A 25622-nucleotide genomic window follows, 5' to 3' on the forward strand; every position below is an offset into this window, starting at 1 on the left:
AATTGCTTCCCTGTGTTCCTTAGAGAGACTGGCTTGCCTTGTCTGCCTAAATTTTGTTTGTATCTATTTCTTTCATGTTTAACAAGCCACTGATGCTTGTTGAAGGTGGAGACAGCTTTGCCTATAGAATAGTTTCATACCTTGTAAACAGTGCCCCCTTGATTCTTTCTTTATGCCTCTTTTTAGAAGGCATTTATCTGTTCCTAGATATTTTGTGCTGTGTGTCACATGCAGGTACTATTTAGCAAAGTCTCTTTGGAATGTCAGTGGTTTTTCYAATTTTAAAACTAGTTTTACTCATCCTTTTGTCTTTTCAGTTAAACTGGCAGGTGTTATTTTCACATTGTTCTTCCTCTATTTGTTCAACCAAATCTGTGTAAAGGAAGGGGCACACAGTGTTCCATTAAATCAGAGAATCTCAATTTAGTAATAAACTTTAATAATAGTTTAGTAAATAAAATTTATTAATAATTTTAGGAAATAAAATAGATGTAAATCTCCAACAACAGACAACAAAAAATCTGATGCATGCTGTTTAAAGACCTGARCAAATCAACAGATTGTCTTCTGCCTAGTTGACTTTCTTCAACAAATAGGTATCATAACAGGAGAATTAGATATCCTTTATGCAATCCTCAAAGGAATGTAAGCTTTCAGATCAGCATCCAAGTTGAACTAATTTTTGATTCCCAATTTCCTTTCTTTCTTCCAGGTGTGGTATAACCAAAAAGGTTTCCATTCACTGCCATCTTACTTAAATGAACTCAATAACCTCATTCTGTGGCTGAATTTRCCTCCTAATGTGGATTGGAGACAGTATGGTAATAGTCATTCTTTGTATTTTTTTTCATATTTTGGGAAGTAGTTTTTAAACAAACTAAAATAATTGTAGATATGAAAWTTTTTCATAGTTTACAATAGGATTTCAGAGTCGCATTTCTTGGCAGGATTGAAAAGTAAAAATTTCAATTGCATAGAAAGTTTGTGTGAGGAATGTAGTACACAGTAAGGTAAAACTTAAATTTAAAGTTCACCATGCCATATGAGTTCCTTACAAAGATATCCCTGTGGAAGAAGTGTCAATTGATTTGGGATGTTAGTCRCTGTGAAACTGATACTAGGGCTTGCTTAAATAGGATGACTAAGGCAAAAWAGAGTATGGATTTATAATTTCTCTGGCATTTTACTATATCTCCTTATATAAATATCCAGGGTAGATCCAGATTAGGCTCTAAATTCACACTGCAATGTGATGTTTCATAGCATCCTTTCACTMAAGGAACAGGAGAGCCTACCATATCTTATTATTGTACATAACAAAAGAAAAAGTAATCTATCTGACTCAGATATACTAAATTGTCTCATTCACATATTCCTGAACTTTGTAAAAATTTGTTAAAGTAAAAATTTTATGAACTGACCTCTAAAAAATGGCTGCAACCAGTCACAGCTGTTAACACAGATGAACTTTTTGGATATAGAAATCTAGTTTGAAATCTGGGCTTGATTAACTTCAGAAGTTCAGATTAACTTCTACTCATTCCAGTTCCCTTCATTCTTTAGATTCTATTAAAGAGGAATTTAGTTTGGAGAAGTTTAATAAGAGCTTATGACCAATTTTTAAGAGTTTTTGTAAAGTTAGGAAWTTTTTTTTTGTAATGGTAAAATGATTTTCAGTGTTTTTAGAATGAAGAAAGAATAAATCAGTGGAAACGGGGAAGGAATCATGAGCATCTAAAAATAGAGATTCGTTACGAAAACATTCTGGAATGTCAAAGAAAAAAGAGTAATGGCTTGCTTTCAAGATGATTGGGGTTTTATTTTTCTAAATTAATTAGGAGAATGGATCAAAGGAATGTGTTTACACAGAAATTTTGAATGAAATGAAATCAGGTATTTTAATGAGAATTTGTAATAGAAATAACTTTTAAATCAGTTTTCCTGAAYTTCATATGTTGTAATGATGCTAGCATTTTCTCTGTACCATTAGATATCCCATTCTGGAACTTAAATGTTTGTGTACCCTTACTTTCATACCTATCTTGGTGAATCGGGGTTTGCTGTCCTGCTCACAGAGAAAATGATACTTGTCCCAAACATTGTGGAAATGCTTTATTTTTTCGATATTGTGTGACACAGAAACACAGCAAGCAAAACAGTGCTTAAGAAATACTTGAAGTCTTGGACTGACATCTCTACAAGGGCTCATTGTATAACCTTGTGGCACAATATGTTAGCTATCTGCAGAAGTAGAGCTTAAGTGCTGGAAAGTAGTTTATGTGTTCATCTATTTGAAAGTGCAATAGAGATAGGCTGTTCATGCTCTTGAGGCATAATGCAGAGGAAACTGTCACAGAATCCTGGGAAGAGAGGTTGTGTTGCCTGCCCGTCTCTCTGTATGTGTGTATTTGTGTACACTTACATGTATACGTGTGTGTGAGTGTACACACATATGTATGTGTGCACTTTTTGTGTAGAGACACAWACATATGTATATTTTATTTCTAAAAAACTCAAGAATTTCCAATGCTATAGAGGCCCCTTACTCAGTTCACTTTRATTCAGCTTTCTATTATTTAAGAATATTGTTCTAATGGACAAGAATTCATATGCTTTTTTTTTTTTTTTTAATTGTTATTTGCGGTCCTGTAAATCAGCAGTCAGAAGACCACACACTATGTTCCCACATTGAAATATATTATTTTTGCCTTTTCTTTCTTCATCCAAACTCTGCTTTTATGCTGGGTCAGTTCTAGAATTTTGTTGGAAATTGCTGTGAGGAAGCTTGTTAAGATGTTGCAGAAGTAATTCTGACTGTCTTTGTAGTTYTGACTCACATTAATGCTGTTTTATTTCGCAAAACAMCTTTTTTTTTTGGTTAACAGAACCAGCTCTTCTGTATTACTTTTAAGTGACATAAAAATAATTTGACCCTTTTAAAGGGACAGTAAGGACAAAGCCTTTTTGTCTTTTTTTTAAAAACAAATCTTTACTCCAAGAAGCTTACTACAGTAAGGTAGAACATTGCCATGGATGTAAACAGAATAGCAGCAAGCATGATTTTGAAACAACCTTGAACAAGGTCAGCTAAGGTCAACAACTTCTTTAAACGCTCATACAAAGGCTAAGAAATCCTTTCCCTTTTCAGTTATAGCCTGTGTGTATTTCTTGAACATGAGCCCAGTTGGAATTCTCCCAAGATGTCTGGAGGAGGGAAGAATCATTACAGACCACATCCTGAGTTGTACCCTCTTTGCCCACAGGGACAGATCCAGTAACTTTCGTAGGAGATCAGTAATACCTGTCCAAGTTTGTGATGTGTTTTGATAATAAGAAGCTGAGAAGGAAGCTAATTGTTTTTGTCTGAAGTCTTTTCTGCAGTCAAGATGATATAGGGAATATAGGCTTATGATTTGGTATGAAAGTTTGAAGGAAGAAATTTTCCCAAGAGTATAGAGGACATGCGCTGCCACATGCATTGGTTTATATCCCTAGGGATTTATATCTGTTAAAAAAAAACTTTGCTAAAAGTTGATAATTTCTTTTTCTTCTATCAAACAAAGTTACTGACCCTTCAGCATGCAGGAGCAGGAAATTATATTTATTTAGTGATAAAAAACACTTTCTTTTTGCTGTTGTGTAACCTGATCTTCAGGGTCTTTCTCTGTAAGTGAAGAGATTTCTCTTCCCTGCTAGCCCTGATTCCTTCACCTCCCTCTTAACAATATGGGATTATTGGTAGATTTCTCTGTGAGAGTACTTGGAAAGTTACAATGTCTGCTTCTTGTAATTTTTGTGTGAGGAGTAGTATAGTTGTTGAAGWAAATGTGTGTGCTAAGCTGGAGGTGCGTGTAACTAGATGGAGCAAGAGAAATTGGCCTGATCGATTTAGGTCATTTATCGTAGTTAATGGATCAGGTGTCTCTTTTGGAACAGCAGTTCAGTAATACTTCCTGTATAAAAATTTCTCATCTTCTCTATCATGCGGATATCCATCCCTATTTTCATGATCATGTAAGTCTGTGATTCCATTGTGGGGAAAAAAAAAATTTCTGTTTTACTGTGGAGGAAATCAAATGTATTGTTTTCTAGCAGGTTATAAATTCAGTGGCAAATAATGAAAATTAATATGTTAATAAATAAAAAAAAGGTAAGACTCTTCAACAAAGAAATGAGATGTCAGAACCCTTCACCTCTGACTGGTATTAAAGCTTATATGAATGAGGTTTTCTAATATCTGTCTGAAATGCTGCATTCCTACAATTAAGTAATGTAATTGTGAGGAAASAAAAATGGAATAATGAAGTAAGAGGAATAAAAAACTAAAAGACAATATTTTTTGCTTCAGTGTAAGATAGAAATTTTGATCAAGTAAAACTTATTTTTCCCACCTGATTGTGTAACATTGAGTCAGAATGTGTTTATCATGCTGGAGTCTAGGAGAGGGACTATAACCTCTCTCTTAGGGTAAGGCTATATAAAGAAAAAAGAASTGGTAGTCATCTCTATCAATGTCTGTAAAGTATAACAGTCAAAGAAAAGGTCTTACATCATTATTCAAAGAACAAAAATGTCTCAATATGGAAAGGCCTTTTGTGATGCAGCTGCCCCATCTTAGGATTCCTACTGAAGTCATTGATTTTTTAAAATATCTTTCATACTAGGACTCATTGTAAGCTTTCATGTAACAGCATCATTCATTTCAGATTCAGTTCTTCAAAAGAGCAGAAGGGATCAAGGGAGTCATTTTGAGCTGAATTTTGGTGGAAAGTGGCAATATAGTTTCCTGAATGCTTTGCAAACTATAACTTTAAACCTTTTTACAAAGGAAACTCTGAAAYGGCCTTTAGATGGAACCTTCTTTACCATGTCTAATTAGTGGGGGAAAGTAAAATAGAAACCACTAAGATGGTGTTGCCTGTGAAATTTTCCATAAAATAGAAATTGTAATTTTGAGTTGATAATAACATCTCATTTTATATAAATAGAAATATTGTAATGCATATACATATATATATATATATATACTACCTCTGTTTTTCTTATACATATTATTTTATTTATTCTAATCTGAAATAAAATGTCTGGAATGAAGAAATCTAGATTAGGCTTCTATTCAAGTCTGCAACAATCAGAATTAGTAGCACAGATCTAAACTGATCTATGTACACAGGATTCAGCTTGACATAAGAGACAGTTTACAAAGAAGTGCCAAGAGACAGGTTCAGACACACCCAAAATACAGTGCAGAACCACAAAATATACCTAAGGACAGCTCTGACTAACCTACAGTGATGGCATATGAGCTTGAAGCCCTTTACATTTTTTCCTCTAGTTTTCTCCAACTGATACTGAAAAAGTACTGATGGATTCATTTTACTTTCCTAATTTTTACTGAAAGACCACAGACTTTGAAATGTGTTTATGTGGAAAGTTGAACCCAGATGGGATGGACTGGACTACCAGTGCCTTCTGTTCTTTATCACGTACAGCTCTCTAAAGTTGTGCCAAATTGCATGTGCCTTTCTTTTCTGACAGATGGTCAACTGTTTTAGTTGTGAGATAGAAGATCTAGAGCACTTTCTCTTGAAGGTACAGTTTGCAGACTGTAATAAGATACTGTGATGGGGAAAGGTGTTCTGAGTCGTGCAGCTCCTGAATTGCAACAGGGAGGGATGCAAAATGTTCACATCAAGAGTGTCTAATGTGGATGCATTTTCCATTTTCCTGTGAGCTTTCCCATCCAGAATGGATAAGTATAATATTTTATTGTAGGAAATGTTTCAATCCTTCTAGCATTTTATGAAGAATTTATTTCACTAGGTTAGGAATGYCCTTTTAATATATTAGGATCTAAAATTAGTTTGCTCAAGAGCAATGTAAGGAAAGGAGTAGGATTGTTCTACCTGGAAGGGACAATACAAGGGGGAAAGCATAGAGAAGCTGAACAAGGTACAATGAATTGTTTACTGCCTCTTCTACTATTAGCTACTATTAGCATCATTTACAATGTATATGCACTYCCCTGCCCAGGCTGCAGCTGCATTATTCCTGAAATTTATAGTTAAACTTCAAAGCTATGMCTACTTCTCCACTCTTTTTTCCCCCGTAGTAACATGGCTTGCAGGATTGGTAAAAATGCTCTTGTTCTCAGTTGCATAAAGCCAAGTTTTTCATGGAGGAATGTAAGAAATAACAACTGAACCTTTGACTTTAATGAAAGACAAAAATGAGGGAAAAGACATACTAAAAAGGTGCCTGTAGGCAAAATAACTGAGAAAAGAAAGAATTTTCTTAGCTGGAAAAAAACCTCAGAAAATATACTACAAATATAACTGGTGACTTGTGCTCTCTGTCGGGATTGACATCTGGATGAATTATTTTCAGAATTATAAGTGCCTACATATATCAACTAGCATGGATACAGACAGGTTTCATTCTTTGAGATGCCCCCCTCTTCACATCCCTCAAACAGGGCAAATAGTGCCTCTCATTTTGGGAGCTCCTCATTTTTATATTGCAGAAGGTTAAAAGGTATAAGAAAGCCTTTCATCGTGGTGTTCTCATACTCTGAATATATCATTAAAGTATAAGATTCTCTATGGTCCCAGTTTTTCCAATTCTTGAATTGCTTTTCCACGGTTTTGCAAAGGCTGGAATGGGTGTCTATTACGATTTTTCACCTGTGCCCATAAAGAAACGTAAATGATCACTGCGAAAATAATGTGTCCAACTGCATGCTGAGGACATAGAGGGAGGAGGTTTTAGGACAATAGAGAAAATTGTGGTTGTGATTAAGTCAGGAGAATATAATATCAATCTATAAATGTGGAAGAAATAATTTTTATAGTGAGAAATTTATGAAAAGGAGCAGACACTGTTAGTGCTGAATCATATGAGATTTTGTGTTATTGCCTGTCTTGCTTTTCCCTTGTGAATACTAATATGGTAAAATTTGCCCTGAGGGCTGTTCACACAAAGCTTGCAAGTACAATTCTTTAAAAAAATCCTTGCATAAACACCAGAAGCATCTGTTTAATAGGAGCTTTATAATTTAGAACTTCTTAGTTTATCTGTCATTTATAGCCTTTAAGTCCTCAAAGATGGCGGATAGTTTTCAACTTWATGAGCCTCATTATAGCAGCTTTACACAGTAAAAAGGCATATAAAGGCCAGAAAGTATCAATAAGTACATTTTACTTCATGTTAACAGCTGTATTGGGACAGAGATATGTGTAAAAAAGATGGCCTAGGTGGTTAGAAGAAATTTAGGGAGGGATAGGTTATAAAAGTACATGGAAGGGCTTTTAATATAAAAAAATAAGTATATAATAGCGAATACCAGATGTTATTAATTCTGTTGGTTTGTTCTGATAYTGGAAGATAGTTTATTTCTTGTTCAAGGGAACTTTTTTCCTCTGTGAATTGTAAGCTAGTTTATTAGCTTTATACAAGTTAATAATCTATTTCTTGACAATGGGTCAATGGGTGGAGGGAAGGAATCATTATTCTAAAAAAGGAGCAAATTCAGAGATTGTCTTTCTCCAGACTAATTGAAGAAACTTAAAATACTCAATGAAAAGCAAGTATTATATTTAATGCATTGATAGAATTTTGAATTCTAAACATGACTGAATTTAATTTAGCACAGATATATTTTTCTTGTAATTCACAAGCTTATGAAATTTAGTTTCAGTTGTGAGTGCAAATTTAAAAACCATATAATTCTTTGTTTTATCTACATGGTTTGAATGGGAATTGACTGTCAGAAATGTTTGCTACTYTAAGAGGTGTGATTAAATTTTGTGACTCTTCCATAAAAGGAAATTAATTCAGTGTATTTTGCTTTTTGATTGGTATTGTATGGCACAATACTGCAAGGAGCATGATGCTGTTTAATGTCATGGGGTTTTATTTTCTMCTGCAATTATCTCTTTTTCACAGTTTCTAGTTCTTCTGGACTAGGGAGTTACAGCAGTGCATTTCTGTTTGCGGAAGCCAAGTCAACTGGTGTAGACTTTTATTTAATACCAACACAGTAATCTGAAAGTTTTGTTAGTAATACCAACACAATAATCTGAAGGTTTTGTTCGTTCCCCTTGAGATCTTGCCACTGGGCAAGGGAGGGGATTGTACTGCTCTGCTTTGTGCTGGAGTACCTCACCTTAAATATTGTGTGTGGCTTTGGTGCCACCATATAAAAAAAGACATTAAACCATTAGAGAGTATCTGAAGGAGGGCCACAAGGATGGTGAAGGGTTTGGAGGGAAAACCTTATGAGAAGCAGATTGAGTCACTTGATTTGCTCAGCCTGAAAAAGAGAAAATTGAAGGGACACCTCACTGCAGTCTTCAGCATCCTCACAAGAGGAAGAGGAGGGGCAGCAGGTACTGATCCCTTCACTCTTGTGACCAGTGACAGGACCTGAGGAAATGGCCTTAAGTTGAACCAGGGAATGTTTAGGTTGGATATCAGGAAAAGTGTTTCATCCAGAGGGTGGGACACTGAACGGGGTCCTCAGCAAGGGGTCACAGCACCAAGACTGACAGAGTTTAAGAAATGTTTGGACAATGTTYTCAGGCATATAGTGTGACTCTTGGGGTGTCCCGTGTAGGGTCAGGAGTTGGATCTGAGGATCCTGATGGGTCTCTTCAATTCTGCATATTATATGATCCTATGATTATTTCTTCTAATATGCTCATTTTTATTCAAGCATTAGAAAAGCATAGAAAAACTTTCTGGGAACTAAGTTTCTTTCTATCATGCTGCTTCYCCTTTACATAAATGGAAATTCAATGGTTCCAGTGGGAGAAAATAATTTTCTTTGATATGTCAGCTTTGCTTCAGAACAAATAGCAGCAATTGTTTAAAAAATTAATGCTTTAAAAGAAAAACAAAGGAAAATTTTAAACAGTCCCTCAAGGCATATGACATGAAAGACTTCTACAAAGAGCAAAAGTATCTACTAGGGATACATCAAAACCTTATTGGTTTGTATCTTCTTTTGTTTTTCTAAGCACCACTGGGCTTTGGTGTACTGTGTTTAGCTCATATTTGAAAGATGTTTATCTTGTGCTAGTTTTGTGTGKGGGTTAATCATCATACTCTGTTTTTCAGCTTTTACCATGCAGTAATGTTACTAGTGGTAGATTATTTTGACTTGAAGATGAGGAATGAAAAACTGAAGGGGCAAAATTAATGTGTATTTAGTCAAACTGGAGCTGTTATTAGAATRAAGATATTTTTTTGTCTTTATACACCTGGACTCCTAACAAAATATGACAAAGTGTGTTCAATTGAGTGGTGTCCACAGAATCAGTCTAAGGCTAGCAACAATTCATATATTTACCAAAGCTACTGGAAAAATTATAATTGCTGTCAGGATGAAGTTTGTTTATGTATTTTTTTTAAATTTGGTACAGGAAAGACTTATTTAGACAATAGTCAAATAGTGCTGATGTCGTAGTTTAAGGCCCATTCACACATCCACTTGCTCACTCTCCTGCTGTGGCATGTGAGAGAGAMCACTGGAAGTGATAAAACTCATGGGTTGAGATACAGACAGTGCAATAGGTAAAAAACAAAGTCACACACACAAGCAAAGCAAAGCAARGAATTAATTCACTCTTTCCCATGAGCGGGCAGGTGTTCAGMYATTCCCAGGTGAGTAGGGYTCCATCACACTTAACATTGGCTYAGGAAGGCAAACTTCATCACACCAAGCATCCCCCCCATTCCTCATTTTACATGCTGAGCATGATGCCATCTAGTATGGAATGTCCTTTGGTCARYTGGGGTCAGCTGTMCCACTGTGMCCCAYCCCAACTCCCTGTGACTCCCCRTTTTCCTCWCTGGTGGAGTGKGTGAGTGGCAGAAAGATTCTTGGCTTGAAGTACTGCTCAGCATTAACTAAAGCATCCTTGTCTTATCAACACTGTTTCCAGCACAAACCCAAAACCTACCCCCATACCAACCACTGTGAAGAAAATTAATTCCATCCAGCACAAAACCAGTGCACATGGCACATCTGTCCCAAACAGCATCAAGTCAAGTGGAACATCAGCTTTTGTAGTGACAATGTCTTACACCTTCTCCTCCCCCAGTTTTTCTTCTTCTGCTTGAAAAGGAAAAAAAAAAGCAAAAGTTTTTATTCATAAGCTACCTTCCAATTCCAAAGTTAATTTTGCTAGATTGCTACAGTTTGATTGCCAAGAACCAAGATAAGCCTAAGAATGCATTGTCTGCTAAAGGTTTTTCTTGGTCTCCCAAACTGGGCATGTTTTTAATTTAAAGCTCTACAGTTTTGATCAATAGTGTGACTTTTTTTTTCTTTTGGGATTTTAGCTAAACAGTTTTTCTCAGTGAAATGTCAGTCATCTAAAAAATGCTAAAAGATCTAATCTAAAATCCAAACCAAGTGTATAAATTGCAGTTAACAATCTACCTTACCSCAGAAGATTAGCTACATGAACATATTGTACTTTAGGTTTTGTATTTGGTCACTTCAGYGATGTAGATTTTGCAGCAAATATATAACATTGTTGAACCAATTTCTGAACTTCAGAATGCAGAAAAGCAACTACTRCTTATGTTCATTCATTAGTGTTTAGTGGTTCCAAACTCCGGAAATCACCAAAAGGGAGACTGTTTGGTTTTGCTGCTTGGTGGTTGATCTCTTTCTATTGATTACTAAGTATTTAGCCTTTGTATTCATATGTATAACAAGAGTTAACAGTGTACTCTAGAACTTGAAGTCCTTGAGAATATTTAATACTTCATGATTTATTTTTCTTTTCACAGGGATAACACTCTACAGCCAACCATATGGAGGAGCCTTGTTGGATGAGGACAAAATGTGAGCAAACTCCTAAAATGTTTAACAGCAGCAATCAGCAGACAATTGAACCTATCAGTTAAATAAGAATATATGTTTCCTGGAATAGATGCTGTGAATTGATAAGACACAATTCAGTTCTGCTGAGTGAAGCATTTTTTACCATGGAATGTCTGTCAAGTTCACGRTTTATACCAAAAGTTTGCAATATTTTGTAGAGAAAAATACTGAATTTATGCTGATTGTGTCATGATAGTTTTAAACAGGGTAACTACTTCAAATGATTTTCAAGGGTTTAAATTTTAGTTTTCTGTAAAGGGCAAATATTTGCATAAGCTTCATCTTAAGACACATGCTGTACTCTGTAACTCACCTATAGTTTTGCAACTTAATGCATCTTTTTCCTGTTCTTTAATTAGACATTGATAGCATAGAGATATTGTGTCCCTGCTCATTGCGAGTGTTGAAATTAGACAACCTTTAAGGTCCTTCCAACCCAAACCATAGTGTGATTCTATGGTGTTTACAATCAGGACTAAGGGGTTTCTCCCCATTGTGTTTTCATGACACTATTTTCCTTTTTACCCTAGAATGGAGAATGTTCGTCAGTGTGGGGTAGCACTGTGTATCATGCTGGGTTTCTCTATCCTTACTGCCTCCATTGGAAGTGCCATAGTGAAAGACAGAGYATCTGGGACAAAACGCTTGCAGCACATCACAGGCCTGGGTTACACAACTTACTGGTTTGCAAACTTCTGCTTTGATATGGTATGTACTCTGTGGGGCAGCATGTGTTCAGGTGTAAATTTTAGGCTAGTTTGTCATAAATGAGCAAAAGGAGATATGGTCACATGATACATGAATAACATTTGAATTGCACAGAGTGACAGCTCTTGGCTGACATGCTAACAAACTCTGAGACGCCATTTCCTATTTTCATACAAGGTGAAGATTGTGTTCCTTGCTTCCCAAAGCTGAATTGTAGCTTTAGCTATGTAAACTATTTTACAAGTGAAAGGAAGTTGGGTAACCAGCCTAGACAATCTTCCACACAGCAGCTCATAGCTGGAATTTCCATGCTTTGATTTTTGCCTTGCACTGGCAAAACCTTTCAGAGTACTGGAGAAAACTGAAAATTAGTTAGCTGGTCAACTCCTTGAAGAGACARTTATGTGTTGTTGTGGATAATGTGAGAGATACTTATAATCAGTAGCTTTTATTTGTGGCAAGCACTGGAAAAGTCAGCCCAAGGAAGGAAGTGGTGGAGTCACTGTCCCTGGGAGGTATTTAAGAGATGTAGATGTGGCACTGAGGGACATGGTTTAGTAGTGGACTTGGCAGTGCTGGATTTATGGTTGGACCTGATGCTCTTAAGGTCCTTTCCAACACTTAGGTTGGATTCTGTGATACACGGGTMAAGAACAGAATTTTTTGGAACATTCTATTTTCATTTAGACTATTCTAATTCTGAAACATTAAATCTTCACCCATCCATGCTTGAAATCAGAATTTTTACACTTGAGCAATCTTGAGGTAAGAGCACCTTTTTTCAAATGTTATTTACTTGGCCAGTCAGTCTTGGTGTTTCTTTTTACTGCTGCTTCAGATAAGAAGGCTTGGTTAARAACTCGGTCCTTCATCATTTGCTTTCTCCTTGTGAGCAAAGTCAACTCCTCATTATTTTCTGCCAATCTCTCAAAATGTTCTCACAAATTCAACACAGTACTGCATGATCAATCATGATCTGGGAAAGAACAGACACTGCTTTAAATACTAATTGTTCTGCAGATCATTTAGGGACACTGAACACATGAATATATGAACTGTCAAATTTTAAATCCCTCTAYGTATTTTAAGTATTAAAGGCTGTGTCCTATATTACTGGTAGCAGAATCTTTACTAGGCTTGCAGAAGTATCTGATTTATGAAATTGCTCTCATGAGAATCAGGCTGTTCTTATTGTATTTATAGGCATGAATGGTATTCATTACTATGTTCAACAAATGGAACAAGTGTAAGTGCTAAGAAAATTTAAAGAGAAATAGAGACATTTTGTTCAGATTAAGCTTGCGTCACTAGAGGGGCAAAATTAAAGTTGTTTTGTTGTACACRAACAACTTCTGTAATACACCATGAWTTCACRGTAAGRTGTCCAATAGAATTTRATTTRAAAGTTATTTATTTATTTCTAGACTGAAACCTCAGATCTGTTGAAACATACTGGGACTCAAATGCTTTGTGACTTCTCTACAGCATTCTAAAACAGCTTCGGGATAACTGAAACATAAATCTGTGGGTGGTATGTTATGGTATTTGTATATGGCAAAGAAAAGGTACAYTGTGAATAGGATGAGAACATTGAATTCATCTATATTTTTCTCCATTGCCATTCTCAAAAAAAAAAAAAATTGTTTTCCCAGTAGCAAAGTGGTGATGGCCTCTGGTTTAATTTGGAGCAGGTTTTTGTTGTACTCAGTATGAGAGTCTGATTTTAAGAGTATGTTGTTCTTCTACATCGAATTTTAAGCCAGACCTTGATTTGTTGCCCCTATTGGAGTGTATCTCAGAAACTTGGTTTTATTAAGATAAAGCTGAATATYATATAAACAAAAATGCAGACAGTCACTGCCCTAATGAACTCAGGCTCAGTACACAGAGCAGGCAGACACTGGGAATGGATCTGAGCACAGATTTTCACATSCTGACATTGCTAGTTAGAAGCAGAACCCCTCTCTCCTAAATACTTGGATATGAATCCCATGTACCAGTCCCACCCTGCCTCCCTGAAGTACTTCGTTGCCATTATGTTGAGAGACTAAATAGAGAGACTGCTTTCCTTGCTTCCTAATGGCTGTAATGCTTCTACACATTGTGTCCATTCCCAATAAAAGTTGTCATTTGCTTTGTCGGCACACATGGTCCTTCATTAAAGTCTCTTTTAAAATTGCATCCTTACTATTCTCCTATGACTGAAGCACCAATCAATGAAACTGCTATTTCTGAAACCAAGCCTCTGCATTCACAGTGTAATTTGATGTTTTGGAGCAATAGCCCCACACGGACTCATTATCTGGAAGAGTTAGCTTGTTAAATGGATGTATTGAAAAGGGCAATAGAAATARGATTAAAGGGAATATTCTGTAGTCAGATTTTATCTTGTCAGGCTGTTTCATGTATGGGGAGCAGTTTTGCATCGAGTGTGGACTATCAAATCTCCAGCTTCTTCTGCCTATTTCTTCCTAATTTATAGTATAATTGTGTTGCAAATAAGGAGAAGTTAATTTGTATAACCCTTCTAAGCAAATTAGGTAAGRCCAGTAAGAGATGTTCACCTGCTCAATGCTTTTTTTTCTTCTGTTTCTAGCTATTTTACATGGTTCCAGTCACCCTGTGTGTTGGTGTTATTAGTGCCTTCCAGCTATCAGCCTTCACTTTCCAAAAGAACTTGGCAGCCACTGTTCTCCTGCTGATACTCTTTGGGTATGTGATTGGAAATGCTTCTATGGAATTACAGCTTCTAAGAAACAAATATAAATCTTTAGATATAGTTTGCACCTACTGCTGGATGCATGGTTTTCTGCCTTTGTAAACAATTATGATTCAGCAAAACAGGCTGAAACGTGAGTTTGAAAGTTAAACACAAAAAGCAGAGGGAGATTTACTTGCGCATTAAAAAAAAAAAAAAAGTGGAAATGTCTCAGAAAATACTCAGGCTGTGTAACAACAGTTTGTTGTTAGAAATTGATTGGATGTTATCTTCCAGAAAATGAGGAAATAATAGCATAGGTCAGAATTTCAGTGCTTAGCTATGCAGAATATCATCCAAGAAGGTGAGAAACAGCTTTTATTAGAGCTCTAACCATTTTCTGTATTCCTACATAGCTACAGGAGTTTATATTTCCAATGAGAAATCTGTCCAATATAAAGCACTGGCCTAGTTGGAGATTTGTCTCCAGATAAAACTGTGAGAGAGGAAAGTTCCACCATGCTGCTCTTAGTTTTACATGGAAAAAGGCTCAGCTAACCAACCCAGTTATAGCAAGTTAAAATAACTGGTTAAACAGAGGATTGATATCTCTATAAAAATRAAGCTGTTGAGCCTTGGCATCAATCAAATTAATGGTGTATCCTGTTCCTTTTACTCTTCCCTTGTGTTGTCTAAAGTGGTGTGAGAAATGCTGGAGATGCTTCTGTGAAGTTCAGTCCTTATTTTAAGCAACTAATTGGTGCTACCCTTGTAGGGGAGAAGACATATCTTGCATGACAGATATTTAGATAATGAAATACAGCTTCTTCATGAGAGAGTGATATGGAAGGAAAGAAGAAAAAACCTTCTGCAAGATTAGGGCTTGTTCTATTCCAGGAAGAGGGTCAGATAAACCCCTCAAGAAAACCCCTCAATTTGCTATATTGCATCCTGAAACTGATTTCAAGCTTTTGTGCCTCCAGCAACTCATTCTGTTTTGGTATCCTCAAAGCTGGATCTTTTCTTGAAAATTCTAGCCTAAGTTTATTCAGAACCATACTTGAAAATTGTCCTTCATCAATGCAAGCCAAGACCTCTCTTGTAAAACCTTCCAAATTCCTTAGATAGTTCTATTTATAATTTTCCCTTGTAACACCAGTTTGTGGTCATCTTTCCTGATGTGAATGGCCTAATTAGTGAAATAATGAAATATTCCTGAGGTCATGATGCCAGGATGTTGTAAATAACTTGTATGAGACATCCAAAGTTTATACTTTTCTCCTCTGTATCACTCTCGTACCACTCTCACTTTCTTTCTTCTGCGCTTCCATCAAGTGTTTCTTTCAAGGTAAAGGCACAAGGTCTAACAAGACTTAGCGCAAAGATTTTACACTATGAAATCTAACACCTTTTTTTTTTTTTTTTTTTTTTTTTTTTTTTTTTTTTTTTTTTTTTTTTTTTTTTTTTTTTTTTTTTTTTTTTTTAATTACCTTTACATGCTTTGAATCCTTGTGATCCAGTTGCTGTCATCCCAGCAAGGCATAGGCATCTATAGATATCTTAGCCAAGCAGCAAATGAAGCACATGTGTCCTGAAGTCATGACATGTTTTTTGTGGTGTGCTGTGGGCTTTGGTTCTGTCCACAGTGTACTATCAAATGCTGGTTATGCTGGCATTGTTTTAACCAAAATGTCAAGTTGATTTATCTCTGAGTATTTCAGAAAAAAAAGGTATTGACTGAAAATCTGGACTGTCTTATTTTGTTGACTGCAGATGYAGCTTAATCAGCTCAGTATAATCCCTCCTGTACTGTTCAGCTTTGGCTGACATAACAGATGTTGCAGTGATTTTTAACAAGAAAATCTATGTATTCAATCAGTATTAACATATATTAAAGATCCAGTAGCTGTCTGTAAGTTTAACATGTCTCAAGGACACTGATAAACTTCAGTGTTGCCACTTTTCCTAAACTACCCTTTATTCAGCCTAGCTACACTGTAAACATGATGAAGCATATTGTGGCCATTTTATTCTTCCCCAGTACAGTACATGTAATCCTCATTCATCTGCATGCCAGCATCATCTGCATTTTTTTTTTCCTTTTAAAATGTTTTTGTCTCTTCAGGCTACTTGTGTGGATTTTCTGATCTAGAATCAAGATAAAAATAGCCCAGTTATATAAAAAAGTTGAAGAGGGTGTGCTTGAAAGAATAATCAAGTTTGCTACTTTAAAACTGATATCCTTTAAAAATACAACTGCCTCTTAAATAAACTACATTTTCTTTCTCTTTTAGATGATAGCAGAGGTGTTCCTAGTCCAAATGCTTAAACTTTTCTGTCCAAAATRTTCTGTCTTTTATATTCAGAAAATACTGAATTGCAACTGCAGCTGAAGGAAAAGAAAGAATAGAAATGTAGGTGCGATTGGCAGCTATTTGAAAGGCTCCATTTGAACAACATATAACTTTAGTATTCTGAAAGTCTTACTCATTGCTTAACAGCTATAAGCAAACAAATCAAATTTTCCTTTCATTTACAGCAGAGTAATAGCATTGTAAATAATGTCTCTTTCCTGAGCTATTTCCAAGGATGGACTTGTATTTACGATATTGTAATTCAGAGCAATTGTGAAAACGGTGATTTTGGTATGTGCATGAAGGAAAGAAAAGATTGTGTGATTAAGACTGGCAACAGGATGCTGAAAAGTATGATGTGTTCTTAAATACTTACAATCTTCATTTGAGATCCAAACATTGAGTCATTTGACCTGTATCTTCCTGTAAACTGAGGATAACATCATTATTACTTCCCATCAGGATTTGYAAGTTTGTATTTTAAGATAAAAGATTTTGGCATTCTCCAGTGCAAAAGATTCATCTATTAGGTACAGAATACTAAGTTCAAAAGGGACTATTATGACTTGTAATCTAAACTATATTTTCGGGCAATGAAGAAGTAAATTCACCAAATTTTGGCTAGTTGCTCTTGCACTGAGCTCATTATTAAAACAGTTATACATATAAATACTTCTTATATAATATTAATATATACAAAACATATTTTTACCATTATGCAACAGTGTATGCTGCTACCTCTGCTCCTGGAGTCTATATGCTGCTTATTTGATAGATATATCTTTGGCTATGTTGAATGGAAAATAAGTTTTCTTTGTGTGACATGCATACTCATCAGGTTGCCTGGGCATTGTTTTAGGCTTCATAAACATCTCTTTATAAAACATCTGACTGCTCCATTTTGGATAGGTATCATTTCCCTTGTCAGAATGGAGGGTGCCTTTYTCCTTCCTTTAAAGATTCTCATTGAAGGTGATGTAGTCATGGACATGCTGTCTCAGCCTCATTGTGCTGTGCACTCATTTTTGATAGCTATTACTCTACTAACTGACAACCTGGTTTAGGTAATAACATGCTTTGTAGGATTTTTCCATTTTCACATATCACTGACACAAATATTAGTTCTAGTTAAAAGATTAATGTTTTTTCTTCTTTTTCTTTCTCTCTTTTTCTCACCACCTTCTTTTGTTCTATTTTTTCCTTCTATGAAAGCCTCTCAGAAAAGATAACTGATTGGCATCCATGATTTAAGCTTTAAATATTTGGTTTTAATTCTGWGTCTGTGTAAGAGGCTTGTCAAGTTACATGGTTCTGCAATCAGTCAGAAATCAGGATTGCCAGCTGTCTGAAACAGTTAAAGTAAATATCTGCAGCTAATATATGCAAAAWTTGATCATATCTGTGCATAACATGGCAGTAAATATGTGTACATCTATGGAAGCATAAGCTAATTTGTAAAAGAATTCATATCCTAATTTGTCCTTTTTTAAAAAAACAATTGTTCAGAAGAGTTGTTTGCTTCTCTTAAAAATAAGAAACAATAATTGTGGTTTTTTCTACTGTGATAACTGACTTTTTTGGGGGGTTGAGTTAAAAATGTAACTATTTGTGACAGTTTTGTTTCTTTATACTTTCAGATATGCAACTGTACCTTGGATGTATCTTGCATCCAGATTCTTCTCAAGTTCCGATGTAGCTTTTATTTCTTACATCTCCTTAAATTTTGTATTTGGCCTGTGTACCATGCTTGTGACTCTGTTACCTCGCTTGTTAGCTATAATTTCCAAAGTGCAGGTAAGTATAAAATCTTTGGTTTATAGTTTTCATAAYTGGGACTTATACACACACATACATGCATGTGTATATTTGAGAATGTATATATGTGTTTTTATGTATTCGTACAGATAAGGTTTTTCCAAAAGAAAACCTTATGGTTTTTAAACATTCATGGTTTTTCTGTCCTAGAATGTACTGTATTGACTGTGAGCATCTTGAATTTTAACTTGTCTGTAACCCAAAAAAGCACGCTGTAATAATGGAAAAGCAGTGTTAATTGAAACTTTGACATTTTMTAGACCATTAAGTTGTAATTGACACATAATGGGAGCTGTTCTGGTCCATTAAATTGATTATATGCATTGTAAAATGTGTTTGAATAATATTGACATAAGAGATAAGCTGCATATTCCTAGGATCACTAATGCTCTGTATGAATARTAATTCTCACTCCATGTATATAATTTTAATTAGTCATAATGGTATTTAAACAACTTGATGGAGAGGAGTACCASAATGAGTATGACTCCATTCATGTACAGGTCAAAAACTTGATGTTTGAAGTTAAATCTGGATTWCATACCATACAAGCATGTAAGCAGATTTGGTATTCACCTGGGTTTRAGCTGGTGATTTAGATTTGATAGCCTTCAAATATTGAAATGTTAAGAAAATAGAAGGGTAATGGCCACATGCTTTGATACTGTCTGTGAACCTCAACTAAGATTAGATGGCCTGTAGGAGGTTCAAAATGCAGTATGATATCTCTGTCCCCAGAATAGTTACTATGCACTTTAGAATTCAGTTTGYCTAGAGTGAGATTTGAATGCTGTATTCAGCTTTGCAAGTGTGCTCATTATGCTGTTGGAGGAAACGAATTACTTTTTTCCTTCTTTTTTTATTCTCCTCCATCTTGCCGCATCTTACTACAGAGTTTTCAGAACATCTACAATATCCTCAAATGGGCATTCATCATATTCCCACAATTCTGCCTAGGCCAGGGTTTAATAGAGCTTTCATACAACCAGATCAAGTTTGACCTGACCAGGAACTTTGGAATAGATTCATATGTGAGCCCCTTTGAGATGGATTTCCTGGGCTGGATTTTTGTGGAAATGGCCCTTCAGGGAACGCTACTGCTTCTTTTACGTCTTTTTCTTCACTGGGATCTCCTCCAGAAACCAAGGTGTGTTATCATTTGAATTCTGCCACAGGGGACACTGARCTAATTTTTAGAGAAAGAAAATGTTGTGTTCCTTTGAACACTTGAACATAMATGCTTATGATAATGTGGTGCACCTGAATTTAATACAGATTTCCCTTGAAAGCTGRTGAGAATTGCTCATCAAGCACTAAGGGCTTGCAACCAGGAAAATAAGTTATGCAGAATGCAACAATGACCAATTTGCCATGTATCATTCTGTTGTAGGGGTCATTGCTCAGYTGACAACATGGACAGCCCCTCGGAAGATGCTGATGTAGAAATGGAGCGACAGCGACTCTTTGGTGGAAGAACTGGTAATGATGTCCTACTTCTGTACAACCTGAGGAAGTGTTATGGAGGTTTCAGTAAGAAGAACACTGCAGTGGAAAATATAAGCTTGGGCATACCAAGGGGAGAGGTAAAGGGGTCTTTTTCTTCCCCSTTTTATAAAGTAACACTTTATTTTGAGCAGTTGTTGAGACATACTCTGTGTCTACAGTGAAAGATCTGTAGATAGCAGCAGAAAAATTTCAGTTGTAGTAATTTCTGATAATCAAAAACTGGATAAAAGCACCACTCTGGTGGTGCTGAAAAAGCAAATGTTCAYTTATTTGAGTTAAATATTCATCAATCTTATTTTTTTTTTTATTTCTTGCTTATCTTTACCAAGTTACTGTATTATAGGCTAACAYAAAAAGCAAGTGAGATAGCATAGCAGTTCAGTGTACAAAGAGAAAACAGAATACCCAACTCAACAGCAAACTGTGGACTGAATCCTAAATTTATTGACACTACACACTTTTAGTTCCCATGATGAAATCTTCACAGTATGTTTGAATATAGCTTATAAGAAATAAACTAGTTCAATAAATTGAAATTTAGTGCTGAACAAATATGTGTTTGTATTTTTTTTCATTATTTTGATGGTTTGGGGAATTACAAATACTAATTTCCAAACTAATGAGAAAGAAAAGACTTTTCTTGGTTGCTAATATGAAATTGGAAGATCTGAGAAACTTGCACATGGCAGCGCAGGTCCATTGATAAAGTGCTACTTACTGGTCAGSTMTTGGGTAACTGAGGTAACCTGGAGSTTGTAATTGCTGATTTAAGTCTATCTGTTGATAAGAAAGTTAAAAAATAAAGTATTTCAAAATCAAAAAGGGCTATGTGTAGACTTAATATGAAACCTATCCTAGCTTAAGCATAAAGTTATTGCAGCTAGGGGTTGGAAGAAGTGTTCAAAATGAGTGTGTCTCTTGGATGTTTGGTGCTCATGTGTACAGAGTGAAGCAGCTCATGAGAAGCTGGGAAATATTCACTCTTTGGACTGATAGCCGGGATTTGGAAGTAGGACTCTAAATTCTCCAGTTCAAATGTAACATTTGGTAATAAGATGGTAAACTAATTGAGTTTAATTGTTGGACAGGGTTTTAAGTTGAGGGCTAGAACCCTAAAAAAGTCACTTTCAGTAATTAGGGGGTAGTTAAAGTATGAACTGTCTGAAATTTTTAAACTGTTTTTCAGTGGAAACAGGATTTTGCACACACATTATATCCATATAGAGTTTGTTACAGACATACGATAGGAAATGTGGAAAGGGGGGAAATTTGAAGGGGTGACATTTCTTCTTTTTTCAGTACAGAATATTGATTACTTTTTGAATTTTTTTTTTAATATCTATGATAGTGTTTTGGACTCCTGGGAACAAATGGAGCTGGGAAAAGCACAACATTTAAGATGCTGACTGGAGATATCATCCCATCTGCAGGACGTGCTGTTATCAGGACTCCTACTGGGTAAATAACACAGGGTTTGATCAGAATAGTGCTAATTGATAATGCACATCATCAAAGACTCAGCATGTCTTCAGTCCTTTATACTGTACTCTAGGGACCTGTTTTGTTCCCTTTTAAATGTATATTGCTTTGTTGCTGTTAAGTCTCTGTGGAAAAGCATTTCAGCACTAYTTAATTCTGTTTGACAGTTCTGTTAATCGAGAATAAACTTGTCTGGTGGCAAAAGAGAAACTCTTAAGACTTAAAGAAGTAAGAAGTAAACTTAAGACTTAAGAAGACTTAACATACATACTTTTAAAACTTTTAAAAATCTTAACATGCATTGAGATTCATGGATATATATCTCCTATACTAGTGTTGCACTGAAAGTTTTCTGGTATTAGACAGATGAGCAGTGCTTCAAGTGGGTAATTTTGAAATATTTTCTTGCACTTATGTACTTCAGAGTCATTAACTAATTACTTGGTCAATATGCTATGTAATTAGGATAAGAGGTAGTGTTTGTGAGATTTATCATTCTGATGGAGTGGTAAACGAATAATGGACTTTGGGTTAGATGTAACCAATATTTATAATTTTTCCCAGCAAAGTTGAAGGGGAAGTAAAGATTTTTTTTTAGTAGTAAATATATATATGCACATAAATAAATGGATTCTGAGCTCTTCTCTTTTCCTAAATGATGCATATTTCAAAATAYGGTTTTGGACAACAACAGGTCAAAGGTTTATTAAGAAATTTTTAAAAGAAACATTTTGAAATTTCAAAATGGCAAGTAACATTTCTTTCAATGAATTTAATTGCTTTTAGAAATTAAATGCTTTCACAGGTTAGTAATTCCTCACTTCTTCACAAAGATAATGGTCAGATTTAACTTGAAAGAATAAGTCATCCCAAAATTCAGTTTTCTGGAAAATTTGCACTTTGGAAATGGGCAGCATCCCAYTATCAAGTGTAATTTTACTTCACTGTGTTTTTTCATTCTCTTTCACAGCAAACCATAAAAAATGTTTCCTAAATTATTTCTGTTTTATGATTAAAACAGATCTTGGAAAAATTATTCTTAAGAGAAGAAGTTGGTATGACTGAGGTTTTACAGTGGCTGGAAAGGCTTCTAGGTGATAGTTTTCATTTATAATTTTCCAGACATTTTAATAATTTTCTGTCTTAAACAGAAGTCAAAATTTTTCAGAGATTAAGCAAAAATAGAAAGAATATAAGTGATTTAAAAATAGGTAAACCCTAACATTTGTTATTCTTTGGAACTGGTGAAAGGCTTTGTACCAGGATATGATGTAGGTCAGAAGTTTATAGCATGAATTTTAAGAGGATTTAAGATTTAGAGAAATAAAATAATCTGTAATATTTTTTTAAAAAATAAAATATTGCAATCAGACAGTATTCAGGCTCCCAAATTTTGTTTAGATTTTGAGGAGTATTTTGCTGTAGATTTTAATGGGACTTGCCTTTGGTCCCACTTGTGTTCATGGTTTGCATATGGCTGTCCCTGTACAATGTGGTTCCAGGTCTGTATTTGGGCAAATGATTTGATCTGGTGTGATAAATCCAAAATTTTAACATCTGCTTGAAAGCAAATATAAAGTTATAAGAGTATGATTCTTTATTACTATATTGGCACTGGTGTTATGTTTGCTGACTACGATTAATGTTTTTAGAACCCCCTAAGATAATTTTTGTAAAAAAATGCCTCTGATAATTAATTAATAATGCCTCTGTTTCTTTTATCAATCATGTTGTTATGTACCTGTGGCTAAACAGATAAAAATTCTTCTGAGGTGAACTTTAGCGTGCTACTRGCTTTTGACAATAGGCTAAATGCTCTTCCTGGACATAATGTGTGTCACTAATTTCCCATACTGTGTTTTACAAATGCAACATGAAAGCATATATTAAGATGTGATGTTATTTACCATATAGTAAAACACAGGTAATGAACTTTGACACATTATGGAGGCTTGAGGAAAAAGCCTTAGACAATTGAATTTCAGTGTACAAAATACCCTTGACAACAAYAATTATCACCTTGTATTAAGGTGGTGTCAATCGAGTTTATGGATTTTTCAGTGTTTGCAGTGGCTGAAGTGTAAAATCTATATTCCTAAGTTTTAAAAACTTAACACTAATTCAAGAAGGCAATCTTAAGCAAGACCTGCTTTTATATAGTAGCTAAACACAGAGAAAGAAACAACTTTGAGGCTGAGACTAGAAATTTATGTCCCCTTTGCTTCATATTTTGGGTCTGCTGTTGAACAGATCATGGTGCATTGTATTCCTATACTTCTGAAAATCACTGAGTGACAAGTTCTTTGGCTCTTCCAGAACTGGAATGGCAACCACAAAAAATCTGGACAACTCTCCCTCAGCAGCTGAAGAATAACTACGGTTATTCATCCCCGACACTTGTAGGTGGATAGATTTGTGTTTGACTCACATAAATGAAGGAAAGGGGATATTAGGGTAAAAAGTCTTAACCTTTTCTTACTCTGATATTGTACTCAGAAGCCTGGTGTTCCTGGCACAGAAAAGAGAGTACAGTCAGCAGAAGAAAGCAGCTGCTGGTCACAGCTGCAGCACATTTGTTGGTCAGCAGAAATAGACTTTTTSTTTGAAAGTTACATCAAGAAAGAGGTACCATAAAAACATTACCTCTGATAGGTATTGCTGATGGATAATTGGGGAGCAGCTTAGATGTGGATCACAACTCTTTTGGGTTTGACTGGAAAGAACACATCTTTTGTCCTCTGTCACCATGAAAAGACCAGACACTGTCTTGTGTTGGATCCTTCATAGAATCAAAAAAATTTTTAGCTTGCAARGGGCCTTAAAGATCATCTAGTTCCAACCTCCCTCCATGGGCAGGGACACCTTCCAGCTTAAACAAAGCCACAAAGTCACCTTAGAACACTTCCTGGAAGCTGCTATCCATGGATTCTCAGGGCAACCTGTTACTGTGACTCATCATCTCAAAGAATTTCTTCCTAACRTCTAATCTAAACCTATCTTYATGGTGCATTCTTCATGATCAAATCATAAAATGAGTATGCAAAATTATTATTATAAACATTGGAACCCTTAGCTGGATTTACTCCATGCATATAATCCATAATTTGTAACAGTTCCTGTTTCCTTGAATAACTATGCTTGAAAGTTCCTGGTTTAAAAACAAGCAAACAGACCAAACAAACCCCCCAAAGAAATCCATCTGTACCTTTTCCTGATTGATAATCACTGAATTTAAAATGAAGTCAGAAGTGTCTTTTTGAGGCAAGGGCACTGACATTTCATTGGACAGCTTTTTTTACCTTGGAAAAACATGAATTCTAGAAATGGAAGATAAGCTTTTTCAAATGTACATGTTATTTTTCAAATGTAAATGCTAAGTAGAATTTCTAGAAGATCAACCTAAAAAATCTTAGAATTGCATGGGATTATGTACAAAGGGCCTCATGCACCAGTAAACTTGTTTTCAAGGAACTGCTGCTACRGTCTCAAGGAAATTCAGAAAAACATTCAGAAAAAAATTCTGAGAAGTAACTGGTTTTTTTTTAACATGGTATAACAGCAGTTTCACAACATCTTCAAATACTTTTAAAAGATTTATTGATCTCTGTGTTGGTTGTTTGCTGAATGCTTAACACCAACAAAAAAAAGGAGCTTATTCCTAAGAATCTTAGAGAGAACTATGTCTGTTTTTGTAGCAAAAGCTAATAAAATCCATAGAAGCTAGGTATTATGTATTATGTTAGTTTTCCATATCACTGGGATTCATAAGTCAGGGTGTCATTAAGTGGGAATGTTTGTTAAATACTAGAGCTAGCTTTATCTTTTCTGCAAATTGGTGTTTCCTGTCYTTCTTCTTGATGAGGAAATGCTTTTGGGGAAGAGAAGGCTTCTTATCTGTTTTTATTAGGGTTTTCTCTTTTTGATACACTACAATTAAGTAGATATTTAAAATGCATGACACGCCTGAACTTTGTGTYCTACATTGTGTGACAAATACACATTTTTAGTATAGAAGCTGAGTGGYCTACCAAATCTATGACGTTTAAAATTTTCATATCCCTCTGCAAAAAAATGTTTTTAGGCAACTTATATCAAACCTGTGCAGACCCATTCTGGCTGTAACTGTTATGGAATAAAAATATTCCAGTAAGAAAAATAATGGAATTTA

General features: G+C 35.2%; 1 protein-coding gene across 1 annotated transcript in view; it reads left to right on the forward strand.

The window, feature by feature from the left end:
* Positions 1 to 25622, forward strand: part of ABCA13 (ATP binding cassette subfamily A member 13) — a 171143-nt gene that overhangs the window by 109470 nt on the left and 36051 nt on the right. The window contains exons 41-48 of the mRNA XM_057370805.1: positions 713 to 821; positions 10801 to 10855; positions 11425 to 11602; positions 14199 to 14314; positions 18292 to 18448; positions 19363 to 19616; positions 19860 to 20052; positions 21324 to 21433. Of these exons, the coding sequence (XP_057226788.1) occupies positions 713 to 821; positions 10801 to 10855; positions 11425 to 11602; positions 14199 to 14314; positions 18292 to 18448; positions 19363 to 19616; positions 19860 to 20052; positions 21324 to 21433 (1172 nt within the window). The remainder of the gene's footprint in view (positions 1 to 712; positions 822 to 10800; positions 10856 to 11424; positions 11603 to 14198; positions 14315 to 18291; positions 18449 to 19362; positions 19617 to 19859; positions 20053 to 21323; positions 21434 to 25622) is intronic.

This window comes from Malurus melanocephalus, unplaced genomic scaffold (assembly GCF_030028575.1).
Source record: "Malurus melanocephalus ecotype Western Australia unplaced genomic scaffold, MMel_1.1 scaffold_133, whole genome shotgun sequence".
NCBI classification, from domain to species: domain Eukaryota; kingdom Metazoa; phylum Chordata; class Aves; order Passeriformes; family Maluridae; genus Malurus; species Malurus melanocephalus.